This window comes from Dendropsophus ebraccatus, chromosome 10, assembly GCF_027789765.1.
Source record: "Dendropsophus ebraccatus isolate aDenEbr1 chromosome 10, aDenEbr1.pat, whole genome shotgun sequence".
NCBI classification, from domain to species: domain Eukaryota; kingdom Metazoa; phylum Chordata; class Amphibia; order Anura; family Hylidae; genus Dendropsophus; species Dendropsophus ebraccatus.
The window spans coordinates 27,548,366-27,574,988 of record NC_091463.1 but is presented as its reverse complement, the minus strand read 5'-3'; the positions used below and the strand labels follow the sequence as shown (position 1 = coordinate 27,574,988).

Genomic DNA, 26,623 nt, shown 5'->3' with positions numbered 1-26,623 from the left:
ATTGCACAGAACATACGATATTACTCAACTATTTGGCTGCATTTGAGTTGCACATTGGTTGACTGGAGAACACACCTGGCCGTACTGTGTATCTTATAATGGCACTATGTCAAATATTGGGAGTATTGGAGAATTACCAGGACTAGATTGGGTGGATAGCTGGTTCACCCCACAGCTATCTAAAGCCCCTATTACACGAGACGAGGGTGCCCTGTCAGCGTTCGATTGCTTATCGTACCCCGCTCGCTGCCGGCGCTATTACATGCATTGACAGCGAGCAGGTTACAGCGGGAGGGGGGTGCTGACTGGGGCATAGCTAAATTGTCCGGGCAGCCCATAGAAGATAGCAGCGATCTGCTACTGCTGCTCCTATTCCACGGAGCGACAGCAGCAGATCGTTGCTGTCTCAGTCGTTTGTCTTTCAACATGTTGAAAGACAACGACAGAACATGATCAGCCGACATTGTTCATGTCAGCTGTTCGTTATGTTCTATTACACCAGACTATTATCGGACAAATACAGCCGATAATTGTTTTGTGTAATAGGGCCTTAAGACTTTCCATTCAATGACATTTTGGAAAATAACTTTTTCCTGGGCTTCCCCTTTAAATTTTTGCGTTTTGTCTTTTTCTAGAAATGTCAGTGGAGTGTGTGTTCTCATTGAGCTTGGGGTAGAGCCAGTCATTTGATCTAAAACATATTCTATTGCATTTTATTTCTCTGCTAGTGCTCACTTGAGCCAGACAAGCCCAGATTGCTAAATGTATCTAGGTTAACCCATCACCAGCAGTCAGGATATGTTGGGATTGGAATTACTAAACAATCTATTGGGAAATAATCTTACAAATACCCCAAGAAGGCTATATCGTACCACTCCAATGTGGGCTAACTACCTGATCCTGCATATTCTAGATGTGGAGAGGAAAAAAGGACCTCTACCATTGCTTTTGAGCCTGCCCATTAATAAAATATCTCTTCTCTACCACACATGCAGCCTACTATGCCATTCACCAAGCTGGCCCTCTTTAATCAACTTCCCCACTGATTGCAATATAATTCCACCATTGCGAACTTGGTTACTTTTGTATTTCTGCAACTGCACACAAAGCAATCCTACAAGGCCGAGAGCACCCCACCTTCCGCCTATTCTTTAGAAAAGTTACCCTAGTTAGCTACAAATGGATTGGGTCCATGTCACCTTAGAAAATAAGAAAAGAATGCAATATTTTATCAACACACAGCAACCTCAGAATACGGATCATCTCGGCACAGAGGGACACAGGGTCGGACTGGGCCACCAGGGGGCTGGGGGATCCCCCAGTGGGCCCGCCCCTCTTCGAAGGGTTCTGTGCTGGAGATGGGCCTCCTGTTCAGCCTCTCCCAATGATCAGGAGATCAGGGGGCCCTCAGCTGCCTTCCACTCTGCTCTGGTGATTAAAGAACGGCAGCAGGGCCCCTTCTTTTACTCCACCACTGTAAAGCCATGGACCCCCCCTCCCCCTGTACTGTAAGTGGTACGGTACGGTCCTAATCAGCTACTGATTGGCTCTCTTCCTGCCTGTCACTAGAGGCTCCCTCTGTCCCCGCAGTAAACAAACCCTCATGTGTGGCAGCAGGAAGAGGCAGAAAGCTGCACAGAGAAGCCACAGCAGAAGGGCCCCCTCCATCTCCCCTCCCCCTGCAGTGATGTCTGCCCTCTCCTGCTGCTTTGTGCTGTCGGTGCAAGGAAAAGAGGGAGAGGCTGCAGGCTGCACAGAAGAAGATGGTGGAGATGGTGACTAATGGAGGCCCTGGAGCTTCCTGCATAAAGTAGTCAGTGTGTCAGTAAGTGCATAATTAGGTCAGTGTGAGTGTCTGTATATTTGTGTATCCTTGTCATCTGTGTGTGTGTTTGCATGTTTGTGTCTGTATAGTGTGGCTATCTGTGTGTATAGTGTGGCTATCTGTGTTTGTGTCTGTGTAGTGTGGCTATATGTGTGTGTAGTGTGGCTATATGTGTGTGTAGTGTGGCTATATGTGTGTGTAGTGTGGCTATCTGTCTGTGTGGTGTGGCTATCTGTGTGTGTGTCTGTGTGGTGTGGCTATCTGTGTGTGTGTCTGTGTGGTGTGGCTATCTGTTTGTGTAGTGTGGCTGTGTGTGTGTCTGTGTGGTGTGGCTATCTGTGTGTGTAGTGTGGCTACCTGTGTGTAGTGTGGCTATCTGTGTATGTGTCTGTGTGGTGTGGCTATCTGTGTGTGTAGTGTGGCTATCTGTGTGTGTGTGTGTGTGTGTGTGTGTGTAGTGATGCTACCTGTGTGTGTAGTGTGGCTATCTGTGTGTGTAGTGTGGTTATCTGTGTGTGTGTCTGTGTAGTGCGGCTATCTGTGTGTGTTTGTGTTTGTGTAGAAGGCCCTTTCTCCATTAGGGAATGAGATTTCTTCGCGATTTCCGATCTGGCAATCAAAATAAATCCCTTGATCAATAACCCTTTTCCATATTCTAGTGACTATAACCTGTGATATTATGTGTATCCAGGCCCCTCACCCATTTTTTTTTTCTAAACTAAATAAGCCCAATAGTGATTATCTTTCTGTGCTCTAACCCGCCCATTCTATGTGTTGCTCTAGTTGCCCGTCTTTGAACCCTGTCCATCTCCACAATGTCTTTCTTGTACACTGGAGCCTAAAACCTTTACGCAATTTTTTGATGTATGGTCTGACTATTGATTTGTACCATGTTAGAACTATTTCTTTGTCCCGTCTATCTATGGCCCTTTGGATGCTCCCGATAATCCTCTTTGCCTTGGCAGCAGCTGCCTGACATTATTTGCTACAGTTACATTTACTGTCAACTAAAACTCCTACGTCCTTTTCCATGTTGGAGTTACTCAGTATTTTGCTATTTAGTATGTAATTCCAGCTCAGTTTCCCCTCCTCCCCCCCACTATGCACACAACCTTACACCTATATCAGCCCAAGCCTCCAACCTATCCAGAGCCATGTGTAACACTCACTGTCCTCTATTCTTTAAACCACATTACACAGATCAGTATCAGAGTAGCGACCCCAACTAGCGATGTAGTACACCACTAGTAACATTGACCCACTCTGTACCATTAAGAACCACTCTCTGGTCCTGTCACCAGGCTAGTTCCTTACCCATTTACAAATAATTTTCTTCAGCCCAATAGTTTATGCTACAACCTTCACTGTGGCATGTTATCAAACAACACACATTACCATTACATACTTAAACACTGACACAATATGCTGCAGAACAAGAACACACTCAAGACCAGAAAATGGTTCGGGGGGGGTTGAAGGAAGGATGGTAAGTATGACTTATTTGTTGTTTTAGTATGCATAATTTAATATTTCCTCGGAAAACCTCTTTAAAATGCTCAGGAATTTTTTATTTCATGGGGATTGTAAGATTTGGGCATAGCTGTTACTGTTGGCCCAGTAATTCTGGACAGTATTTTTAGAGACAGACATTGGCAGAATTTATGGAGCGCTTTACCCTCTTTTTTTGAAGTGCATAAAGGGCAAAGAGCTCTTTGTTATTGCCGTGTCTCTCGGCATTGTTGCTGCCTGCGCTCTGTTATTTAGAGAGTCTTAATGTGTTTGTATAATTCTAGATAATGCATAGATTGTGTAATTCATGGTAATGCATTATGTGTACAGTGCAGGCGCATTTTAACACTGTTCTTTCTTAACTTCGCGCTAGCAAATCCCCCCCGTGGAGTTTTACCCCCGCCATTTCTATCCAAGTAATTTAACAAAATATAGTTAAATATATTGTTCCTACATCTATCTGTACACATAAGAACGTAGAGGAGTTTCAATTTGTTTTTGTCCTTCTCACATACACATTAGCATTCATGTAGGCGTCTTAATGTAGATAAATACAGGCGATACCCTGTCATAAATATTAATGGGTTTGCAGCAGTTGACCTGCGGTGTGCAGCATAAAATCAAAGCGTTTAAATAATTACTACATTTTAAGGAGGTTTAAGTGTTTTCAGCAGTGTTGTAAGTGTGTGTTATTTCTCACGAGTAATGCTTCTCCATGTAAGAATCAAGCAGCTACAAGATGTACCAACATTGTAATTATGATGCTTTCTGTCAGAGTTCTGTTTGCCGTGATCATTGCAAAACATTTCGCCGGCATGGCTGTAAAGATTTTCCGGTCTATTGGCTGACTCCAGGTTAGACAACGTGATTTTATTTTATATAAATTGCAGAATTTTTATTTTTTTTTATTTTCCCATGGATGAGGTAGATCGGCATAGGAAAAGATATGACTTTACCATGTACTTTGATTTCAGACATGTAACACAAATGGTGAGGTTATCGGTTGCATGGCTAAAATATGAAAAAAGATGAAAGGAACGCTATGAGAAAGTGTCTTTGCCTTTGGTAAATCATGATTAAAAGAAGAGTTCTGATCCCTAGGTCTACCCCCAAACCTGCTGAACAATTCATTATTGATTCAGTATTGAGTCATTCATTTTATAACACCTAACACTATGGGGGGAAAAAAACTAGATTTTTTTTTTAGCAGGTCTGATAAATGTTTTGGGGCCAGGGGGAGAATATTTCTCCTTGAGGAGAGTGCAGAAATGGGTCACATTGCCTTTTGGGGAAGTTTTTCTGGCCTAGCTTGTGAAATCCCCTTTCATGTTCTATGGCATCCTTAAAAGGGTACTTCTACACTTTAAAACTTTTTATAAAATTTTGCCCTCATAAACAACATAATAAACATCTTATTCTCACCGCACTGCACTCCCCGATGTCTTCCTGGGATGTCTTTGGGTCTCCCGCTAAATGATCCCACCGTCTTTGCTGAAACAAGTGTTGGCCTGAAGATGTTTATTATGTTGTATACAATGGCAGCATGCTATAAAAAGTTTTAAAATGCCAGAGTACCCTTTTAAGAGTTATTGCGTGGATTTTTTTTTTAAATAATTGTATTTAAGTATTTAAGGAAAAAAAACACGCTATACGCATTGTCCCACCTTAGCTTATCTACATGCCAACCACTATTCTGGAAGCACAGCACTGCAGGGCTTTTACCATGGGAGAATGGTGTCGACTTGGGAGCAAGGTAGGTAAGTATAGACTTTTTTTGTTTAACTTGAACTGAGTAAAATTATTAATTAAGAAATTGTACTTCCCAGAAAACCCCTTTAAGGGAATCCAAGCATTGACTTTAAGGTGAGATACTTTACATATTGGATTGAACAAGTCATTGTCAGAATGCTGAAATAATCTGTTTTAGGCCACCTCAAAGTGGTTATCAACCCCTAATTGTATTATATTGACATTGGATACAGTAATGGTGCTTTTACACAGACAGATTCTTGAAGCCAAAGTCAGGAATGGATTTGAAAAGAGGAGAAATCAGTCTTTCCTTTATGACCTGTTCTCTGTTTATAGTCTGTTCCTTGTTTTGGCTTCAGAAATCTGTCAGATAAATCTGTCTGTGTAAACGCACCATAATGGGGCAGAGTTACTACTGAAATTGTTACAGAATTGTCAATAACCCACAGGGGGAAGCATCTGCCCAGAATTATTGTATGCATTTTAATATAGAAGGAAAAGACAAACGCTTAGGATAAATTCACACGGTGCAGAATTTAGTGGAATATTGCATAAGGCAAATGGATGTCCACATAGCATTCGATCTGAAGTGCAGATTTTTAATTTTGGACTATGTTCACACCCTGTATAAACAATGTCCATTTAACATGAACGCCCATTGTGTAATACTAAGGGCAAAATTAATTATCATGATTATTATTCCAGGCGTACTGTTAAAACAACGGACAATCACACTGCAGAGATGTTAATTTACGATTCAGGATGACACAGGCGCAGAAGCTGTGCCTGTGTCATCTGCGACAGGTCCCGGCTGTCATTGATAGCCAGGAACCCGCCTCAACTGTCAGCACTGGAGCTGCGCTCCGGTGCTGACGGTTAACCCTATAGATGCTGCGGTCGGCATGACTACTGCATCAATAGGGCTTCCCTCTGCAGAGGTAGAATTTTTCTCAGGCTTCTGGTATCCTGGAGTTAGAGGCTGACGGGGAAGGAAGAGATGGAAGGCCAACACGTGACCGCAAGCTCTGCCCCCTCCCCTCTGTCCCCTGCTGCTGTTAAAGGCCTTCTAACAGCAGCAGAGGACAGAGAAGAAAGGGCAGACATAGGGACTTCAGCTTATGGGATCATGATTGAAATGCTTGGCTCACTGACGGAACCTGAGTCCTGTACCCAATCAATAAGGTAATGGTGGTGGAGGGAGGAGGCAGGCCTGCTGCAGTCCATTATTTCCTCCTTGACTCCAGAGCTATGAGCATGACACTGAGCTCACCAGATTCCCTTGGTGTCATTGGGCTCCATCAAGCAGAGGACTTTCCGACTCTGTGTACCTGTGCTGAAAGGGTTCTGCAGTGGATGTAAACACAGATGTGAACCTAGCCTAAAAACTTATTAGGCTTGGTTCATAACTCTATTATGACATAAAGTTTTAGGCTTGACATACTGTATAGTAGAAAACAGCAGGGAAGATTTTGTAAAGTGCACCTAAAGCAACACTACTGATCAGTCATTGATGTCCCACTGTCTTATTGTATGAAGAACTTTATAGGATTTAATTCTATGTAGTATAATTGCCCTTTAAGATGAGGTGTTGAGGCAATAAGAATAGACTGAAAATGGATCTGTCTTTTTATGCAGTCTTAAAGCTAACTAATCCATAAATATTATCTGCAAATCCCCGGTTATATAACCGCACGTGTGTTGATTGGCCGGCTTTAGGATCTGGATTTGCAGACATGTTGCATTAAGTGAAAAGCTGTATATAAGTGCGGGATTCACCCTTCAACAAGCATAGTATACACACCACATAACGCTATGCCAAACTAGTGCGGAGACTGTCAGATAAAGAGAATACAGTGGTCTCCAGGCAATATAAACAGCCAAGTCCACACACCATATAAACCGTAATGTTGTACTGAAATGCAGAGCCATGAATAAATGGTCGTAGAAATCCTATTGTGTCTGTTTTTTCCAGCCCTAGCTTTTACAAGGAGAACTGTTGGGTTATTACTTTTATTGATGGAAAATGGAAACGTTTACTGGTACAAATATGCAATAATATTCTATCATTCCGAATACAAAGGCCTGTTTGTTATGACGACACAGAACACCCCAGGGTTAACTCTGGATGCTCGAGGTCCGACTTTCCCAGAATATTGTCAACTTATGTAATAATACATCACTGGGTTTAAGGTGCTAACACTGATAATCAGAAAATCCCATTGTAATTAATGGAGGACAGATCTCTGAAACCCCAAAGGGGTGCAAACTATGCTTCCCTGTATTTCCCTATAAGTGGATGGGGTCACGGCATCAAGGGTTGGTGGGTCTCCTGCTGTTGGACCTCTTGTGTCTCAGGCTATGTGCTCACTTTCAGAATTCTGTGCTGAATTTTCTCTGATTCCACACGGAATTCCGCACATTTTAGCACTCGCAGAATTTCACTTGGAAAACTCCCATACAGTTCTATGGCATTCCACCAGCGGAAATTTCCACCGTGTGCATTGTGGAAATACAATGGAAAACAATGGGAGCCAAGACTGCTAATTTTTTACGGGCGGAACTTCGGACGTATTTTGCCACGGAATTCCGCGAGAATTGCTCCGTGTGCATATACCGTCGTATATAAAAGTGGGGAACCCCCTTAAAGGTAACTTGTCATTATATTCTTGCTCACTGAACCAAAAGTCATTGAGACAGTCCCAGGTGGCTTCTGCCTCTTTCCTGGATTTATAGATGTCCTCTTGTACCACTGGTGTCAAACGTATGGCCTCTAACTGTTGCAAAACTACAATACCCATCATTCCTAGACAGCCAAAGCTTTAACTGTCCAGGCATGATGGGAATTGTAGTTTTGCGGCAGCTAGATGGCCACAGTTTAACACCCCAGCCCTATGCCCAAACAGAAAGAGATCTAGCAATCAAGGCTAGTGGGGTGGTTAGAAGCTACCGTGACATGTTGTTTGGACCACATATAGCTCTGGCTTTCGATGCTGGGTGACCATTGATGCCCTAACATAAGAGCCTTGAATGATTATTTTATCCTTACAATTCAATTTTCATGCAAGTAAGTACTGGTTGCAAGTAATATGAGCAACAAGAACTCCACAATGTATCTAACATCTAAACTGAATGGTAAGATTTGCGAATCGAAGCTTAATGATTTTCATGAAAGCAGCAAAAACCATAGTAGCTTCAATACTGGGACTGTTACAGAAGGGGGAATTTGTTAAAGCATGATGTTACAAACGTGTCAAAAATCTAATAATCACAATTTAAAAAAATGTCAATCAGTCATCCAATTTCCGCCATTCCTCTCCTCTCTGTGCCTATATCGCTCTGTTAGTCTCTCCCTTCTTTGCTGTAACTGCCTGCTGCCATCCTGCTCTCTCCTCCACACACTGCCGACTGGCCACCTCCTTTACCGAACCTCCTGACATCACCCACAATCAGCCCTCCTATGCTCTCCTCTCTGTCCCTAAATCGCTCTGTTAGTCTCTCCTGCTGTACTGTAACAGCCTGCTGCCATCCTGGTCTCCTTACAAACCTCCTTATATAGAGGGTGAGGTGCTGACATCACAGAGGGACCTGCAACTAATTGGATGGGGGCTAGTGACTATGGTTAATCCCTTTCTCTTGCCCAGTGATGCTCCAGACAGCATGTGTGGCTGCCATTTTTTTTTTTTTTTTTTTGTAGTTTCTTTAACAAATTAGCAGGAAGTGGCTTCGTGGAATTAAGCGAATTGACTCCGCAATTTGCAGCAAATTTTGATTCCCAAGAGTCACATCACTCAACACTTAAAATTACATTACATTATATTAAGTGGGATGTTGGGTGGTCTGTACAATTGGACTCCACTGATCCCATAAAAAAAAAAAAATGCTCAAAAAGCATATAACTGCACTCATTGCTCACCCTTCAATTGTTTTTACACCTTTTTCACTTGTCTACGCTGCTCCTAGCCCCAGATTCCAACTTTTATAAATGATCCCAGCTTTAAATCAAATGAGAGGAGCAATCTGGGTGAGGTCCAAGCTTTCTCTCCTGCCCCTTGTCACATAACTGAGACAGCTGCATAATGTAGGTCCATGCGACCATCTTATTCACATAGAGACAAAGTAGAAGAGTTGTACTGCACTTGGCATCTCTTTCTGCTCTTTCTCCTGATTGGTTGGCGTCTAAGTACTCGAAACCAAACCAATAAAAACTTTTGACGTGTCTTTGTGACATACAAAAACAGAAAATTGCTACAGCAACCTGCAAGTGCCAGGACTTGCCATACAGTATATACTCCCTCCATTGTACACACGATAAAAACCTGTTCTAAAGATTTTTTAAAATGAAGATTAAAACACCCACAGGTGATGGGGGGAGCTCAAGCCAAAAGCCATTCCCCCACATGTAGCCACAAAAAGACCCTGGCTCTTTTTTGGCTTTTTGTGTTATATGTGGGGTAGGTAGTTACCTCCATCCATTTCCAGTGGGTGTTTAAAAATAAAGTTTTTTATTGGATCCTTTATGCCCAGCTTTGTAGGCTTATTAGCCCAAGAGAGGCCAGTGTTAGGAACAGTCTAAGGTCATCTTAACGTGATGAGATGGTATACCTTATTTGATCAAATTGTTTGCGAAGAACCTCATAAAAATCTTTAGAACGGGTTTTTATTGTGTGTACGACAGATGAAGTGTATATATTAAACCCTGGCACTTGCAGGTTGCTGTAACATTTTTTGATTTTTAGAAGCAGGTTATGCCGGCTAGAGGTACAGCCATGCAGAAGGTCCGGGACTTCACTAGCGCTGAACAGTAAACTGATGCAGATCACTACTGAACTGATGGGAGTCGTAGTGATAGGTAGAAAATAATAACTTTATTGCAAGGATTACGCGTTTCGAGGCGTGACCTCTTCGTCAGAACAGTATACCACGCCTCGAAACGCGCAATCTTTGCAATAAAGTTATTTTCTACCTATCACTACGACTACCATCAGTTCAGTAGTGATCTGCATCTGTTGCCGCCCAGCGCCAGTGAAGTCCCAGACCTTCTGCATGGCTGTAACTCCAGCCTGCATAACTTGCTTCTGATTTTTTTACCGGGATCCCCCGACCCCATGTACTGACTGCATGAGGCTACTCTTTTGATCAGGTGGTCGGCAGTGTCACGCTCGTTGCATGATTACCCCAGGTGAGCGGCTCTAGAGCCATAATTTAAACGTTATGCCTTGAGTTTGCGGTAATACATTATGTGAGCCCCCGGTGTTTTCCAATCTTTCCAGTTGCATTTTTAGATTTTTGTCTTTATATTAGCCACAGCAGCGTGCAACCTGCACAGTGTTAACAATGGTCTTGGAGTGCTGGCACTTTTTATTCGGCAGGTCCTGGCACTTGCAGGTTGCTGTAGCATTTTTCTATGTCACAGAGACATGTCCAAAGTTTTTATTGGCTTTGGTTTGAGTGCTTAGACACCAATCATTCAGGAGAAAAACCAGAAAGAGATGCATGGTGATGTACAACTCTTCTGCTCTATCTCTATGTGAATAAGATGGCCCCGTAGGCATACATTATGTCATTTTTTAAGGGAAAAAAAAAAGGGGGGGGGGGGGGCTTGGAAGACATCATAGAGGAGAACAATGAAAAAGCATAAAGACACCCAGAACAATAACTCCATTGACTATGCTGTTGGTTTATAATAATAGCATCCTTATTCCCCCTCAACTTTTAGTGGCGTTTCATATGTTACCTACTATACATTATGAATTTTTTTAAAACTGAAATGAATTGATAATGTACAGCTTGTGGTTACTAAACAGAATAGCAGTGGTGCTAAGGAAATTGGTGCTAGTAAAAGATTGCTTTGTCTGATCTTCAGTGTAAGGGCCCAATTCCACGGGACGATAACGATTAACGATAAAAGATCTCAAACGACCGATTCAGCAAGCATCTTGAAATCGTTCACACGGGATTGAGGGTTTATGCCCAACCCTGTGCCATCACATTGTACCACATATTTAACAATGGATGTGGCATACATCATAGCAATATGAGGTTTCATTACTTCTATGTACCCATGAAAGCGTGTACATCCAGACATACTGTATTTGTGCACGCATAACTTTTTTTTTTTTTTTTTGCGTTTTAACGCTAATCATAAATATGTTTCAAAAAGCTCAATTACAATCTTTTATACTTCCATAAAACGTCATCGCACCTGGAAGTTTTCTTAAGGTCTATGAAGTGAGAGAGGATAGAATTTGGTCTTTATCTGGAACAAGCGCTCTGCGTTCTACGTCCAAGTGAAACACCTCTTTAAGATCAGGCTCTTGCTCTTTTATGGTCTGCAGTAAATGTGGTGTTTATAGAAGACTTTACGCAGCTCTGCCAGAAGCAGGTATTTGGGTCCCCTTCCCCTGAGACTTTATGGCTTATGTAACCCTTTTTGCACCAGAATATTATGCAGTTGTGACTAGATTAATGTCGGAGAACATTAGGCTGGATCTAAAACTTGCCAGACACGTCTTTTCTTCTTATTTCTAAATCCCAGTTTCTGATCGAGTTATCTGCCATGAATGTAATGCTGTTGAGCGTGAAGTTTTATAATCAAGAATCATAAGGAGGAGTTGGGGATAAACAAACAAGCACAGAGCCCCCTTTTCTCGGTTTCTTAGAAGCATGGCAGTTCTAACCATCTTCAAAGGGGGTCCAGCTGTATGCCCGGGAAAAAAGGGAGGAGGAGGAGGAAATTTAGCATGCACTTACCTCCCTGTCTCCCATACTGCCACCAGCTGTGTAGGCCTGCTACGTCATGTCACCGAATTATGAAGCGGCCACACAGCAGGTACCACAGTGGAATGATACCGGTGGCTGTGCAGGTAAGTACATGTTATTTATTTTTCTATTGCCCCTCACCTAGGCATTCAGCTTGAAAATCCTGCTTCTTAAAACACTTACTCATCTTTGATATGCAACCATCTAATGGTTTGTCTAGTAGTTTTCTTCTTTGTTGTCTCAATTCTGGACCTAGAATTGTGTAGAGTCATAATTAAAGGGCACTTTAACTTCTCTGTTGTGGTCACACATAGTATTTTGCTGTTTGGTCAGTATTTTAAGCGTACCTAGAATGAAGACAAGAGGGTCATGGCTCTGGCATATTATACCACCCCATACCATAGTTGCAGTAGTAGACCCAGTTTTTTTTTCCCACATGGAGTCGTCCTTAGCATTGAAGATGCACCAAGAAGGTCAAGCCATAATGAAAGAAGCCAAACTGGCAATAGAAGCTGGAAGTGGAGGTCTGTCCTCATAAGCCATAAGTCCTACTTTTGTTTCAGATAGCTAAAGGTTGGTCTGTAGACCACATGGATAATAAAGAAGCCTCCACTAGGGAATGTCTCACCAGTCCTGCACCCTATATCATGGTGCCAACTGGCAAAATGTATGGTATTCAAACTGCTCTAGTCTTTATTCCAGCTACTCTAACCTTGGTTTGGTTCTGGAATCAGTGGTATGGCCATTCCTCCAAAGTGCCCCAGAAGCCCATTTATTAGCATGATCATGTCAGGACACATGTTACTTGCACTATTGTGAAAAGCCTGTGTGGCCAAAAAGCCTTCCATCAAGCACATTGCAGAAAGAATTGCCAGCAGTAGATCTTGATGATTTGGGTACTTAAGTGCATTCAATGTGGCAGAACAGTCATAGAACAATTATTAACAACCACATTGATATCATGCCAAGGCATGTAAGTGTATGTATTTCTGTGTGTTGTGCCTTAATTTGATAATGAATAAGTTAAGATGTTTTGAATATTTTGTTTCCTCTTTTTTCATTTTCATATGATTAACATGTCTTTTGATCCTGTGATTTCCGTAATTTTCTTTCTTGGTGTTGCAATTAAAATTTTTAGGACTCAAACTGTAAAATACACAAAAACACACACACATGTACGTGAGTGTGTATATGTGTGTGTTTTACTCACAGGTTAAAAAAAAATCTGTCTCCTTAATTGGAAATGTATCCACATCAGTAACAACTTTGCGACTTTACTAAATTCCATTTTTAAATAGACACAATAAACTCTTCAGTGCACTAAAACCAACCACAAAGAGTAAAACACTTTTTTCTCTTTTATTTTAAAAAGATTGTCCGTTGCCAAGTAGTTCATTTTTATATTATATGATCGTTTCCATTTAAAAGGATTGTGTTATAGCTATCAAACCGTAAGTGAATTCACGTAACTGATGTCATTACCCTGTGCACTTATAATAGGAACAGAAAGATTTTAAAGTTTTTTTTTTTCTGTGTGTATTAATAACATCTGCTGACTTACGGGAATACATTGTCTTAAGTTGAATGAAATTGATACCTGAATTGTAAGCACACGGCAAGTATTGATAACAGAGACATCGGTGGGAAGATTTGTCTGCAGTATACAGTAAACGAAGATCTTAGTTTGGGGGCTTTCACACTTTCCGTTTTGACAAAGTTTTTGAAGTCAAAACTAGAAGTGGATTCAAATAAATAGAAATGTCTAATCTGTTGGTTCTGATAAAATTGCATAAAAACCATCAAAATGGCAAATGAAACAGCGGCCTCAGGATAATGTCATTGAGATCATGTTCATAATGAGGACTGCCTTCAGGAAAGGCCTTCTACATTGTTAAAAAGTACAGAGCTAGCATTCACCAACATTGTTAGTTTTACACTACCTGATGTAGCTCACCACGGAAAGTCATGTCTGTAAGTATTGGAATTTTGGTTTCAACATACAATGGTTGTCCTGGAACCAATTAATATCGTATGTTGTAGGACTACTGTAAATACATATTTGCTACTGTCTCAGTTGCAGGAAAAGAAAATGCTGCCTTTTCACTTGACTACGTTCAGCCTATAGAAAAAATGCACAGATACTGTATGCCGACATACAGTATCTGTACCTTGGAAAACACATTTGTAATGTGAATACACGGTTATAGCAACAAATGACAGCTGGTATGTGAGACGACTTTAAACTCTGCATTGTCACCGTACAATAAATGGGTTGGCGGCTCACGTGTATTTGTGCTTTATGCAATTGTAGAACAGAATGACTGAAGGGAACAATCTTTGAGGCATTTGATAATATATTCTTGTAGACTTGGGTATGACAATGTAAAATGAGACACTATATTGTTTTTATATCAATAATTTTATATTCCCACATTTATATTTTTTGTATAAATGTCTTATCCAAACGGTTTTGCTTCTTCTCTTTACAGAGAAACCTGACTGAATATTTTGTGGCCGTAGATGTGAATAATATGCTGCACCTCTATGCCAGTATGCTGTACGAGCGCAGGATCCTGATTTGCTGCAGTAAGCTCAGCACAGTGAGTTATCATTCATCAATTTATGAACAAATTCTGGGCATTTTTTGTTATATTATTGTTAATATGGTTATATTATTGTTTTTTGAGCTGTGAACCCTTGAAGAATATATGAATTTTAGTGCCCATACATCAACAAGAAAGTGTAAATGATACATTAGGAGAAGGAAATAAAAACTGTCTAGTTCTTAAATGGTCCAAAGTTCGACTTTGATATTGCGGCTCAGTTCTGTAGAAATAAATGGGTTGTAATATCACACACAACCGGAAGACAGATGTGGTGGTGTGTTTGCAGTTTTGCAATTCTGGATAACTCCCACAATTTTTACGTATCTTTAGGTCCCGGCAAAACAGTCCCACCTCCACTTTCGAGACAGACTCGTCTCGGCAGTGAAAGCCTGCTTAGCCAATCACTAGCTGTGGCACTGTCCCGACTAAGTCAGTGATTTGCTGAGCAGGCTGTCGCTGTCAAAACAACTCTGCCTCGGGGGTGGAGGTGGTTTTTTTTAGCCACAACCCGAAAAGGATGTTGGGAGACCCTGGGGGAGCGCGGAAAGTTAAGACTAGGTTCTTTTATTAGGTTCTCCCTACTGCCAGCAACATTTTAAAAGTTTAGTTTGAGCAGAATACCCCTTTAATTTCCCTGCAACGGAAATGTGTAAAGAAAAACTGAGGGTTTTATGGTAGTAATATTCAATTGAGGGAGGGCTAATTTTTGTGACAACTGCTCAAAGCACTATACAAACGGCAAATAATATTGAACTCTTAATTAGCCTTATTCTCCCCAAGGAGTTTACTTTGCCAGCAACATATTGTTTCCTACCATGGGACAGCCACCACCACTATAATCAGATGATAGATAGATATGGTATAAATAAACTAAAGTTGCATGAGGATGGAGAAAATGGATTACTTATGTATGTTTTTCTTGTACAGCGAATGAAAGGATAGATAGATAGATAGATAGATAGATAGATAGATAGATAGATAGATAGATAGGAGATACATGATAGATAGATAGATAGATAGATAGATAGATAGATAGATAGATAGATAAATAGATAAATAGATAAATAGATAAATAGATAGATAGATAGGAGATACATGACAGATAGGTAGAATTGAACTTTGGAAGTAAGTTTGAAGTTGAAGGATGGTGACCCTCTTGCCGAGAGGCAGCTTTGTATTTGTAGAGCCTCATTGTGTATTTAGTGTTTCATCAGAAAACACATGTTTTAGTTAATCAGCCTTCGTTCTACTGTCCAAAAAGAAAACCAGTCAATACACATTAACAGCTCAAAGAATGAGAGATCACTCTTCTCCCGGAGATGGAAATGGACGATCTTATCGACTGGTAAATCTTGAAATACAGAGCTGTGAACTTTGAGCAGAATAAAGCTGGGTTTTTTGGTATTGATGTGCTGCCATTTTAAAGGAAATAGCACTTTTGGGTTTTCAGCATCTTTTATCTGTCAGAGGCTTGATGGAACCTAAGTGGCATTAAGCTCCCATCTTATCAAACAAACCTGTCTGCAAGTGCTGTTGTTCCAGTGCATATCTGGTTTCATCAGCACAGCGAGGATGGTCTTTAATTTCCCTGCCTTTATCTTAACAATGTGGCATCCGCACATCACACCTGACCACTTGCCCGGCGGTGTGACAAAGTCATTGTAACTGTACTGCTGGTGGAAAAGTTTAGGTGTCCTTTTTAGATGACAAAATCAACTGCTGATTTACGTGGATCGGTTCTAATTAATATTATCATTTTTTATTATTATCATTGACTCTCATCAATGTAAAACTTATAAAGCAGATCCCCAAGACATTGCTTCTCACTTTTAACTAGGACTGGCATTACTGTACATGGGTGCATTTCAAATTGACACCTTTTAGTTCAGGCCACTAGACCCGCAGTCAGGATAAGACTTGGGTCTGTATGACGGATGAGTTCACATGGCTGAAATATACTCATTTGAAGCCAACATCAAACATACATTGTAATTGTATGTGATACATCTTTGTATGAAGCTTGTTCATTGAATCAGTGTATGGTTTGTACTAAAGCCTTTATTGGGCAACCTTTTGAGCTTGGTCTGTCAAAGTTCACCCCAAAAAATGGACTCTTTGAGCCGAGGGCAGTTAGCTTTAGTTCTGGATAAGGTTTTTATTATTTCATGCATATGATAAAGTCCTAGTGTTGTATAGATGGGCATGGAAGGAGCAAACGTTTTCTTGATGTTACAGAATTATTCTGATGGGCTTCATATGAGGAATATGGGCACAGCCTATAAAATCTAACCCAATCCCACAAGCTTGAAAAGCATAATCCATGCATCATCTTTTTCTTGCATACTGATGAGCACCTTGAAGTAGTGAAACAGTTAAAAGATTTCTTGATCTTAGTGTGGTGGGGGGAAAAAAAAGGATCAGGGCTTTACATTGTAAAAATAAAATGGAGCCATTACAATAAGATAGAACGCCTCACAGGCCTGTGTGTAAGAAGCATTCCCATTAGTGTGCCAAACCTCCTTTGAGTTACTACTCCTGGAGGTTGAGAACCTAATATTGTTCAGTGTGGTTTCAAGTCTGAGAATGGCTAAATGTCTGTTGTACGGCAAGGAAGATATTTATCTGCCATCTCACCTTTACATTGAGAAATGAATGAGAATTTTCTGCCGAATATATTGTTCTGCTGAAGAAATCTGGATGAAAGGAGGCTGAGAAATTTGCATTTGTATCTGCTGGAGGATGGAGCAAGGAAGGTTCTTTTCTCTGCGCTTTTGATCTTTTTTTTCTGTGCGCTTTCTGAAAAACGCTCATTTGCAGATCTTTTGGCCTTGCGCTCTCATGATGTCAACCATAGTTCTAGACTTAGTCGTGTCCTCCTGACCTTATTGTCGGCTACTGAAGAATGTAAGCAGCAGAGCCATTTTCTGATCTTCCACTATGTTTTCTCTTTTCTTCTTTAATTATAATACTTTTTTTTCCCCCCGGTGGTGTTAACAACATATCCCCGGTTAGTCATAATTTATGCCTGAGCTTTAATGAATGTCGGTGGATGTGAATTATTCGATGTTCATCCTTATTTTTCATTATTTTTTTTCTTTTCAATCTCCTGTATTTTTACTTTCCTGTATAGTGTTGGCCTGGAGCTGGTTATCCACTCCTTGTTGGGTTATTATTCTACCCTTTATGTAATGCCAATTACTATTTCATAAATATATATTGTTGTCCTACAGTGGTAAGATGTAAAGCTTTATATGTGAAGTTTTACACCCACTTGCAACTTTTACCTTCCCTTACAGCAATACAGTATTAATTAATAGTGTGTGAAATGATCTGAACTCTATGATTATTAACCGTTTCTGATACATATGCAATCCACATAGACATCTAATGGTAATCTGCTAAGGTTTGGACCTAATCTTTTTGCATATACATGCAGACATTGACTCTTATGTGCGTGCTCTGTGCAAAGTTCATTGTGCACAGCAGGTGCATAGAAGAGGCCTCAGGGATGTAGGCGGGTATAACAAAAATAGAATTTCAGGTAATATGGACTAATAGGGTGTATGGAAAAGGGTTGTTGAGGTGGGCCATCCCTGTAAAGGCCTGGGAATGGTTTCTGTTTATATACAGAAATATGTATACTATGTATTGTGATTTATGGGTGTTAGTGACAACAGGAACAAGTGCATCCCATTACAGCATATCACGTAAAAGTATGCTCACAAATGTCTCCATTTAATATACAACAGAGCACAAAAGGTGTTAGGAAGCTGCAAACCAGCATGGTCAGGTGTGTTGGTTGAGGCCCTATTACACAAAGCGATTATCAGTCGCTAATCATTACAGAAATGCATGATGTCGGCTGATCACGATAGCAGCGATCTGCTGCCGATGCTCCATAGAATAGGAGCAGCAGACCGCTGCTATCTTCTGTGGGCCCACGCCCCGGCTTTTACTTGCTCGCTGCTGACGCGTGTAATAGCGCCGACAGCGAGTGGGGTACAAGGAGCAATCAATCGCTGACTGCTTGATTGCTTCTCGTTGCCCCGTGTAATAGAGGCTTTGGTAAAAGCGACATTATCAGCCCTAGGTCTAGATTCAGATCTGCTAAAATTCCAAGTTTTCTGTTCCGCTATACATACAAAAAGTATCTAACATGCTTTACACCAGCAATACAGCAGAAGAAAAATCTAACCTGCTGATAACTCCCCACAGAAGACAGGGCGCTGAGGATGAAGGTACCTTCCTTAGCTTTATCCTGAGCACTGTTTTTGTGCATTTTGAAGTTAAATCACTATGGTAATAAGGTGGATTGGTGCACAGGGGGGCAGGACTACCTTCTCCAGTACACCAATTTGCCCCTGGCCACCCTGTCCCTTCTAATTAATAGCAGTGGGGTGGCACCCCCCCCCCCCCCCCCAGTCAATTGTATTTAGATAACAGAACACAATTCACTGTGGATTTGACACAAGAATTGGCATGCTGTGGATTTATCTACAGGTATAGTGTTGTGCAGGCCCCTAGCGTGGGCACCATTTCTCAATTTCCCAAAAATATTTAACTCAAGTATAGAAAACACAGACGTGTTAATTCATTATATAATATTCAATGGAAAATCTTGATAAATAATGTATACATAACATAACACAGCACCACAGATACTTAAAGTCTATTAGACACAGAAAAGTATTCCCTTTACAACCACTGGAGATGCCACTCGAGTAGTATCCGGCATAGTAGCAAATCAATTTCAGCGGCTCATACCTCCTTCTTCAAAGGCATCTGTACGTATTCTAGAAGAAATACTTACCTATGTCTAATAGACTATTCTATGAGTACCTGCATGAGCATGGTAATGTTGTATTGTGTATTGTTATACTTGAAAGAAGATTTTATTTTTCATGCTATATAAAAAACAAGTTAGGGTGTGATGTGTCTGTGTTTTCTGTACTGGACAAATTTAGGCCCCGTTCACACTATGGAATCGGCGGCGAGTCTCTGTGCGGAACACCCTCAATGCCGAATCCTACCTTCAATCTCTTTGAATAGGAGGACTCTCTGTGCCTCTCCACTTCAAGTGGTTGAACTTTTTCAAATACTAATAAATATAAAGTCGACAGCATTCTGTTTGCTTGCATTGTGCAATTAGATGGATTTCGATACCTACATCTAACGCCACCTATATGTGTTAATGTGGCCTTATGTCTATAAAACTTTAGTCCAGATGTAGCAGTGCTAAATCTGTTAATGCTTGTCATCCGGCTACCCCTTAATGACAACTGTTAGTTTTGATGACGCAGTAGCTTTCCCTGCCGTCCCATACAAGAGTAGTGCCAAATGATGACCCCGGCTCTGTTCTATCTCACAAGCTCAGCTACGCTACCTCTGTAGGGGAACAGATGTTTTACATATTACATTACTTGCAGATATTTCATTGTTACAGACGGCTTTTAAAATACCATTTCCCAAAACCTCATCTCTCTCCGCCTGTTCATCATTCCAGACTGCATCTCTTAATATTTCCCATCACATAGGTGTTTGAGACGGTGTCGTCTATCCTACAGCCGGAGTTAATTGTGATGCCACTTAGATAGTTGCGGATAATGTTTCAGTGTCACAGCGCAGTGTTTTGTTCCGCTCGCTACAACGGAGGAGTCTAACCTCCATTCAGCAAGGTAATTAATGCCTTTCAAGTTGTCTCACACAGACAACTTTTGGCAGAATCCATTCATAATGTTTTGAATGTTGCGCTTTAAACACTAAACAATATGTCATCCGACTGAATGAAAAATTAATAGCGGCGTAGATTTAGAAAAAAAATTACAAATGACGGGTTATTAGGGAAACCAGTAATTTTGCAGATTGGATTCGTTTTTACATTTGTAGAGCAGCAAGATGAAAGAGTCTGCACACTAGTTCTGGTGAAAAATGAGCTGGGTACAGATGTGTATTATCACAGTAAAAGCATGGAGCACTGAATGTATGGAGGATTTAATGGAATTTACTCATGTTAATGTGTCCTTGTGATAAGGGGAGGTCAGAAGTTAAGTGTGGCGAGAAGTTTTACAGAATGGATATCACATGGGTCAAGTGGTTTTTATCTGTGTTCATGACGTCTCCATTCACACCTGGTGTTGTCTTCATGGACACCTCTAGTCCTTCTTTTATTTAAATTAAATTTTGGATAAAAAGTATAACCATGTGGTTTCTAAGGAGTGTCATGAAATGCCCCCCCCCCCCCCCCACACACACACACTATATCAGTAGATTCCATATTGGTCATCAATTGGCCCTGGTGAAGATTAATGGGTGGCTCGTAGGCGCCCTTGGCCTTATAAATTCCTCAATTACTCATTGCTGACCTGATTTTGTCTGGAACATATCTGTGATGCGTCTCTTCCATAATGTAACCATTTTTTTTCACCAATTGGTCTATGATATCATGAGACGTGTTTCTAATCCTGGACGTAGTAAGCCGAGCCAAACAGCCTAATAGTACGATGGTTGGAGTGAATCACCATATCACAGGAGGATGATGCAGTGTGTGTGACTGATGGTCTGGCACTCATATCATTGGGGTTACTGAATGACTAGAAATGCAAAAATAATCAGCTTACTTGGGAGGGAGCATGAAGAGGGAAAGTTATATGACCTCCCATGAGCTGTTTTCTGCCTTTGAATCCTTGGGTTTAGAATTTTTTGATTCCAGCTTTAGATTTTTTTAATTTCAGTTTTATAAAAATATTCAGGAAATGTGATACAAAAAGTTTTTGATGCTGAGAGAAATGAAATTCAAAGGTGTCAGCCCAATAAAGATGCCCTATGACACCGGCAACTGTTGTGTAAAGCTGACCTTGGGAAATCAGCCGATAAATAAGTAAACAGTTGCTTGTCAGCACATCGGGCCATTAGCCAGCCATATATCTCCCTGTGTAAAAGGTGCTGGATGCCGGAAAGGGCATCATGACTGAGACTTGTGAAGGCTCCGTGAAAGAGCACTGATCACAGAGATAGGCTCAGGCCTTGGAATAAAGCCCTTTAATATAATTCTATTTAGGCTATGTTCTAAGTTTGTTTTGGCTGGGTTCACACTACGTACTGTATATTTCAGTCAGTATTGCAACCAAAACCAGGAGTGGATTAAAAACACAGAAAGGATCTGTTTACACAATGGTGAAATTGAGTGGATGGCCGCCATATAATGGTAAATAACGGCCAGTATTTCAATATAACAGCCGTTGTTCTAAAATAACAGCAAATATTTGCCATTAAATGGCGGCCATCCACTCAATTTCAACATTGTGTGAACAGATCCTTTCTGTGTTTTTAATCCACTCCTGGTTTTGGTTGCAATACTGACTGAAATATACTGACTGAAATATACGTAGTATGAACACAGCCTTTGTGTGCAACTTTTGAGCCTGATTCACCAATAGAAGTAGTGGGTCCAAAATTGGTAAAAAGGTGCAAATCCTTTGATAGTTTTTCTACGTGTTGGTTCCATTTTATCTTTTGGTAAAAGTTACTGGCCAAAAAGAGAGATAAAATTGCTCAAAAACATAGTGTGGGACCATAGTGGTATCAATTCTTTTGCCAGAAAACAAGTGTAAAAGAAGTTAATGCATAACTTCAATTATTGCATATTGCCCTCAATACTTTTTTTTTTGCGCAAAACACATAAAAAGGTGCACATTTTTGTGGACATTGTTAAACCAAAACCCACAAAAATGATAGATAAATTTGAGGGTGATAACAAGAGGGCATCGACACCTGTAATAATTGTGATAATGCATTTCTTAATTCAGCATTGCCTAAATAGGGAATGTATCATTGCTTCCTCCCTATGGTGTTATAGAGGCATATGTGATGTGCACAAGAAGCTGGTGGGCTGCCAGTTGATATAAGATGTGACCACGCTCTGCATGTTTCATCAGAAAGAACAAGCTGCATTATTTTAACTCAAACTGTGCTCAGCAGAAGGCAAGACCTTGTAACTGGAAGCCTCCCAAGCCTCCACAGACGCAGCTCCTTCTATTGTCAGCGAAGAAACCTACACACATAAACTGTTTGCCTAATTTGTCATTTCACACAACGAATGATGTACGAGAATACTGCCAGGCGCACACCCTCTTCCATATATACTGTGCAAAAACTCCAGCATTCAACTTTACAAAACCAAAGGAATGCGTCAGATTTTATGTGATGGAGTTTTAAAACTACTATACATTTTCCATAGTGGCTGTTTTCTTTGAGAGGACTATCCCATAGAAGACCACTTCAACGTAGTTTACAGCAGCGTTTTTAAACAGGTTTTCGTATATATACAGGAACCACCCCTTGGCTGGGTCTTTTCCGGAGGGATATCCGGCTATTCCTGTGTTTTGGGACTCTTAAATAAGGCTCCATGGGTTCTTTTTTTCATGTTTCCCAGGGAGCAATGCACCTAGGATTTTACTGTATTGAGCACTTTAGCTGTCAGCCGACAATGTTATCTTTTGGGGCAGCACGGTGGCTCAGTGGTTAGCACTGTAGCCTTGCAGCACTGGGGTCCTGGGTTCAAATCCCACACCAAGGGCAACATCTGCAAAGAGTTTGTATGTTCTCTCCGTGTTTGCGCGGGTTTCCTCCGGGTACTCCGGTTTCCTCCCACACTCAAAACATACAGATAGGTGAATTTAGATTGTGAGCCCTAATGGGGACAGGGAGCAATAATTGGCAAAACTATGTAAAGTGCTGCGGAATCTGTGTGCGCTATACAAATAAAAGCATTATTATTATTATTATTATTATTTTGGCTGGTCTCCCTGAGATCAGCGATCTGTTACTCTTATGGCTCTACTAGGCATTGCTCCCACCTAGCCACTATTCTGCTGCACGCTGATGAGGGGCAACACCCCAAAACAGCTGTATGTGGATGGACACCTGGTGTTGGTTTTGCCCTTGTCATTACATTGACTTATAGGGCTACTTAATATGGAGGTTTAGTGGTTTCCCTACAGGAGCCACTCCTTGGCTGGGCCCTTCCCGGAGGGATATCTTGCTCGACCTTAAATGAGGCTCCATGGGCTCTTTATGCATATTAATTTTGGGGTAGGTCTTATTTTTGGAGAAACACAGTATGCCCCTACACTGTATATGGTAGTTAGGTGCCATACTGTATATCCCACTGTTAGACTGATATACTGTAAGTTCTCCTGTAGTTAGGCCTCCATACTGTATACCTCCCTCCCCCTCTGTAGTTCTTCCCTCATACTGTATACCATCTCCCCTGCAGTAAGAACCCCATAATGTATACCTTACTCAACCCCCCCCCCCCCCTTTCGTAGCATAACAAGTCTGGTACTGATTGGCTAATGCTCAGGGATTTGGTCATCTGTAACTAAGACTTATGTTCAAGTGGGGCTTATATTTCAAGCCTACTATATATATATATATATATATATATATATATATATATATATATATATTATATGTGTGTACGTATATTTAAATGTTACGGCTCTACTTTAAAAAGCGTAGAGCCACCATTTTCTCCATATCATCTAATCCTGTTCATTTCAGTTACACCACTAACAAAAAAAAGTTCTACAATTGCAGGACAAAGGGTTGAAACAGCAGTGCTCAGATAATTTTCCGGCCCCTCTAATATCTAAATCTTGGGGGTAGTAAGTATCGTATCCCTGATGACCTGATATTCATGACCTGTCCAGTGGATAGGGCATACATTTTAAAAAGGTCAAATAAGCAGACTTTTTTTTTTTTTTTAATTTGGGAGACGTTTAGGGACAAGTTTTTGGCTTTTTCAAGTTACATCCTTTCGCTGGCCAGTCATCCCACTTTATAATGTAGCCGGTACGTAAAACACTTAGAAAATGTGGTACATGGCATCTACAGAGTCACTGGAGGTAGAAAGCAAATGTTCTGTAGCTCTATGTTAATATTGGTTTCACCTTTTGCACTGAAGACCGGTCATGAATGCTTGCTCCTTTTTTGTTACTCTTTGATCAGAGTAATGTAGCATCCTGAGCTTTCTACACTGTAAACAAAAACTTGACAGACCTGTGTAAAGTCATCGGGATCGGTTTCACTGTCACATCTTTCATAATTCCTATAAAGAGTAATGCCATGATACTTGCCTTATAGACCTATGGGGCTACATAACACATGATACAAAGCACAACATTGGCCTTGAGATAACAACAATTCTTTTGAATTAAAGAAAATAAAGGATTGTAGGTGAGACATCTATGCTGTTTACTTTCATTGAAGTTGTATGTGATTGTATTATGGTATAGTTATTGCTGTTTCTGTCTCTTTTCATCTTAACGTCTTCACCTTCTTGCAGCTGACTGCCTGTATCCATGGATCGTCTGCCATGTTATTCCCAATGTACTGGCAACATGTTTACATCCCTGTTCTTCCACCACACCTGTTGGACTACTGCTGGTGAGTCTGCATTTTACCTTTATATTGCATATACTATGAGGTAGTTAGCAGTCTCCTTATTGTTAATAAAGTTGGTTCTCATACCTGTTGCCAACTGTACCTTGCTTTTTGGTATTGTCAGGAAACATAAAATATTTTTTCCCCACATGTAAATCAATTAACATAAATAACTAAGTTAAAGGGAATCTGTCAGTTCTGTACCAGGTATGGAGTTGCAGCTCTCTACCCTGTACAGACCTGATAGATTCCCTTTAAAGGGGTTGTCTAGCGAAAATCCTTTTCTTTCAAATTTAATGGTGTCAGAAAGTTAAATAGATTTGTAATTTACTTCTATCAGAAAATCTCGTCTTCCCATACTTATTAGATGCTGTATGTCCTGTAGGAAATTTAGTTTTATTTTCAGTCTGACACAGTGCTCCCTGGTGACATCTCTGGCCGAGACAGGAACTGTCCAGAGCAGGAGAGGTTTTCTATGGGGATTCTTAGAAAATAGAGACAGAGTTCCTGTCTCGGCCAGAGATGTCAGCAGAGAGCACTGTGTTAGACTGAAAATAAAACAACACTTCCTGCATGACATACAGTAGCTAATAAGTATGGGAAGACTTAAGATTTTTTAATAGAAGTAAATTACAAATCTATATAACTTTGACATCAGCTGATTTGAAAGAAAAAGATTTTCGCTGGTTAACCCCTTACCTAAATCAAGTAAACGTAAATAACTTGCTATTGTAGTGTAAAAGTGGGCATACACTTTTAATAACTATTTCTCTTCTGTCTTCCCCATTGCTGAACATTCCTGTGTTCTTTATGGGGAGAAGAGGGGTAAGCCAGAGAGCTCTGGTGACATCTTATCTCTAAGAGAACAAAGGCATCAGACAGGGTTTTTTCCTTTATACCTTACCCCTATCTCCATCTCTATTTACGTCTCAAGAGAGAGAGATCAATACATTTTGTACTAACACCCCAACCTACTTCCAGATTCCAGACCCCATCTGGCAGTCCTGACACCTGCACTACTAAGGGGTTTGTCCGGTCTAATGTTAATAAACTGTATTGATCATATTGTGTTCCATGTCTTCCTTTAGTAATGCATACACCTAGACCAAAAAAAATGTTGGCCAATCTAACAGCTATCTGACATTTTTAAGTAAAAACCAGTTGAAGAAGGTGGAACATCAGAATTTAAGCAGTATAAACATGCTTTGTTCGCCCATCATGTGCAATGTTTCAATCCCACCATGGAATCTTTAGCTGGCAGAAGAGCGCTGGCAGAAGACCACCACGGATTTTAAAGGGCAGCCCAAACAATCTAAGGTTTGTTTGGATGGCCCCTCCTGCCAGCATAGTGCCGTTCAACAAAAACTTAGGTTTTTAACCCTTTCAAAACAGAGCCTTTTGATGCACGGATGTTCGGGTCAAATTAATGCAATGTTCCTCCATGCCTTCTAAGAGCCATAGCACTTTTATTTTTTCACCCATATGGCTAGTTGGGGTGTCATTTTTTTGTGCCATGATCTCTATTTTTTTATTAATATCATATTGGTGTAACAGAAAAGTTTTGATCGCTTTTTAATTTTTTTCTGATATATAATTTATTAAAGTCAGCAAACCTGGTGCCCCCCCTCCCCCTCCTTGTTTACACCGTTCAGGAACAATAATGTTAGCTTTTTAATAGATCGGACAATTTTGCACGCTACGATCTGTAATATGTTTGATTTATTATTATTAT

At 40.7% G+C, this 26,623-nt stretch overlaps 1 protein-coding gene across 5 annotated transcripts in view; it reads left to right on the top strand.

The window, feature by feature from the left end:
• Positions 1-26,623, top strand: part of DENND1A (DENN domain containing 1A) — a 539,466-nt gene that overhangs the window by 225,618 nt on the left and 287,225 nt on the right. For all 5 annotated transcript variants that reach the window (XM_069985728.1, XM_069985725.1, XM_069985726.1 and 2 more), the window contains 2 exons: positions 14,332-14,442; positions 24,794-24,894. In XM_069985728.1, coding sequence (XP_069841829.1) covers positions 14,332-14,442; positions 24,794-24,894 — 212 coding nt within the window. The remainder of the gene's footprint in view (positions 1-14,331; positions 14,443-24,793; positions 24,895-26,623) is intronic.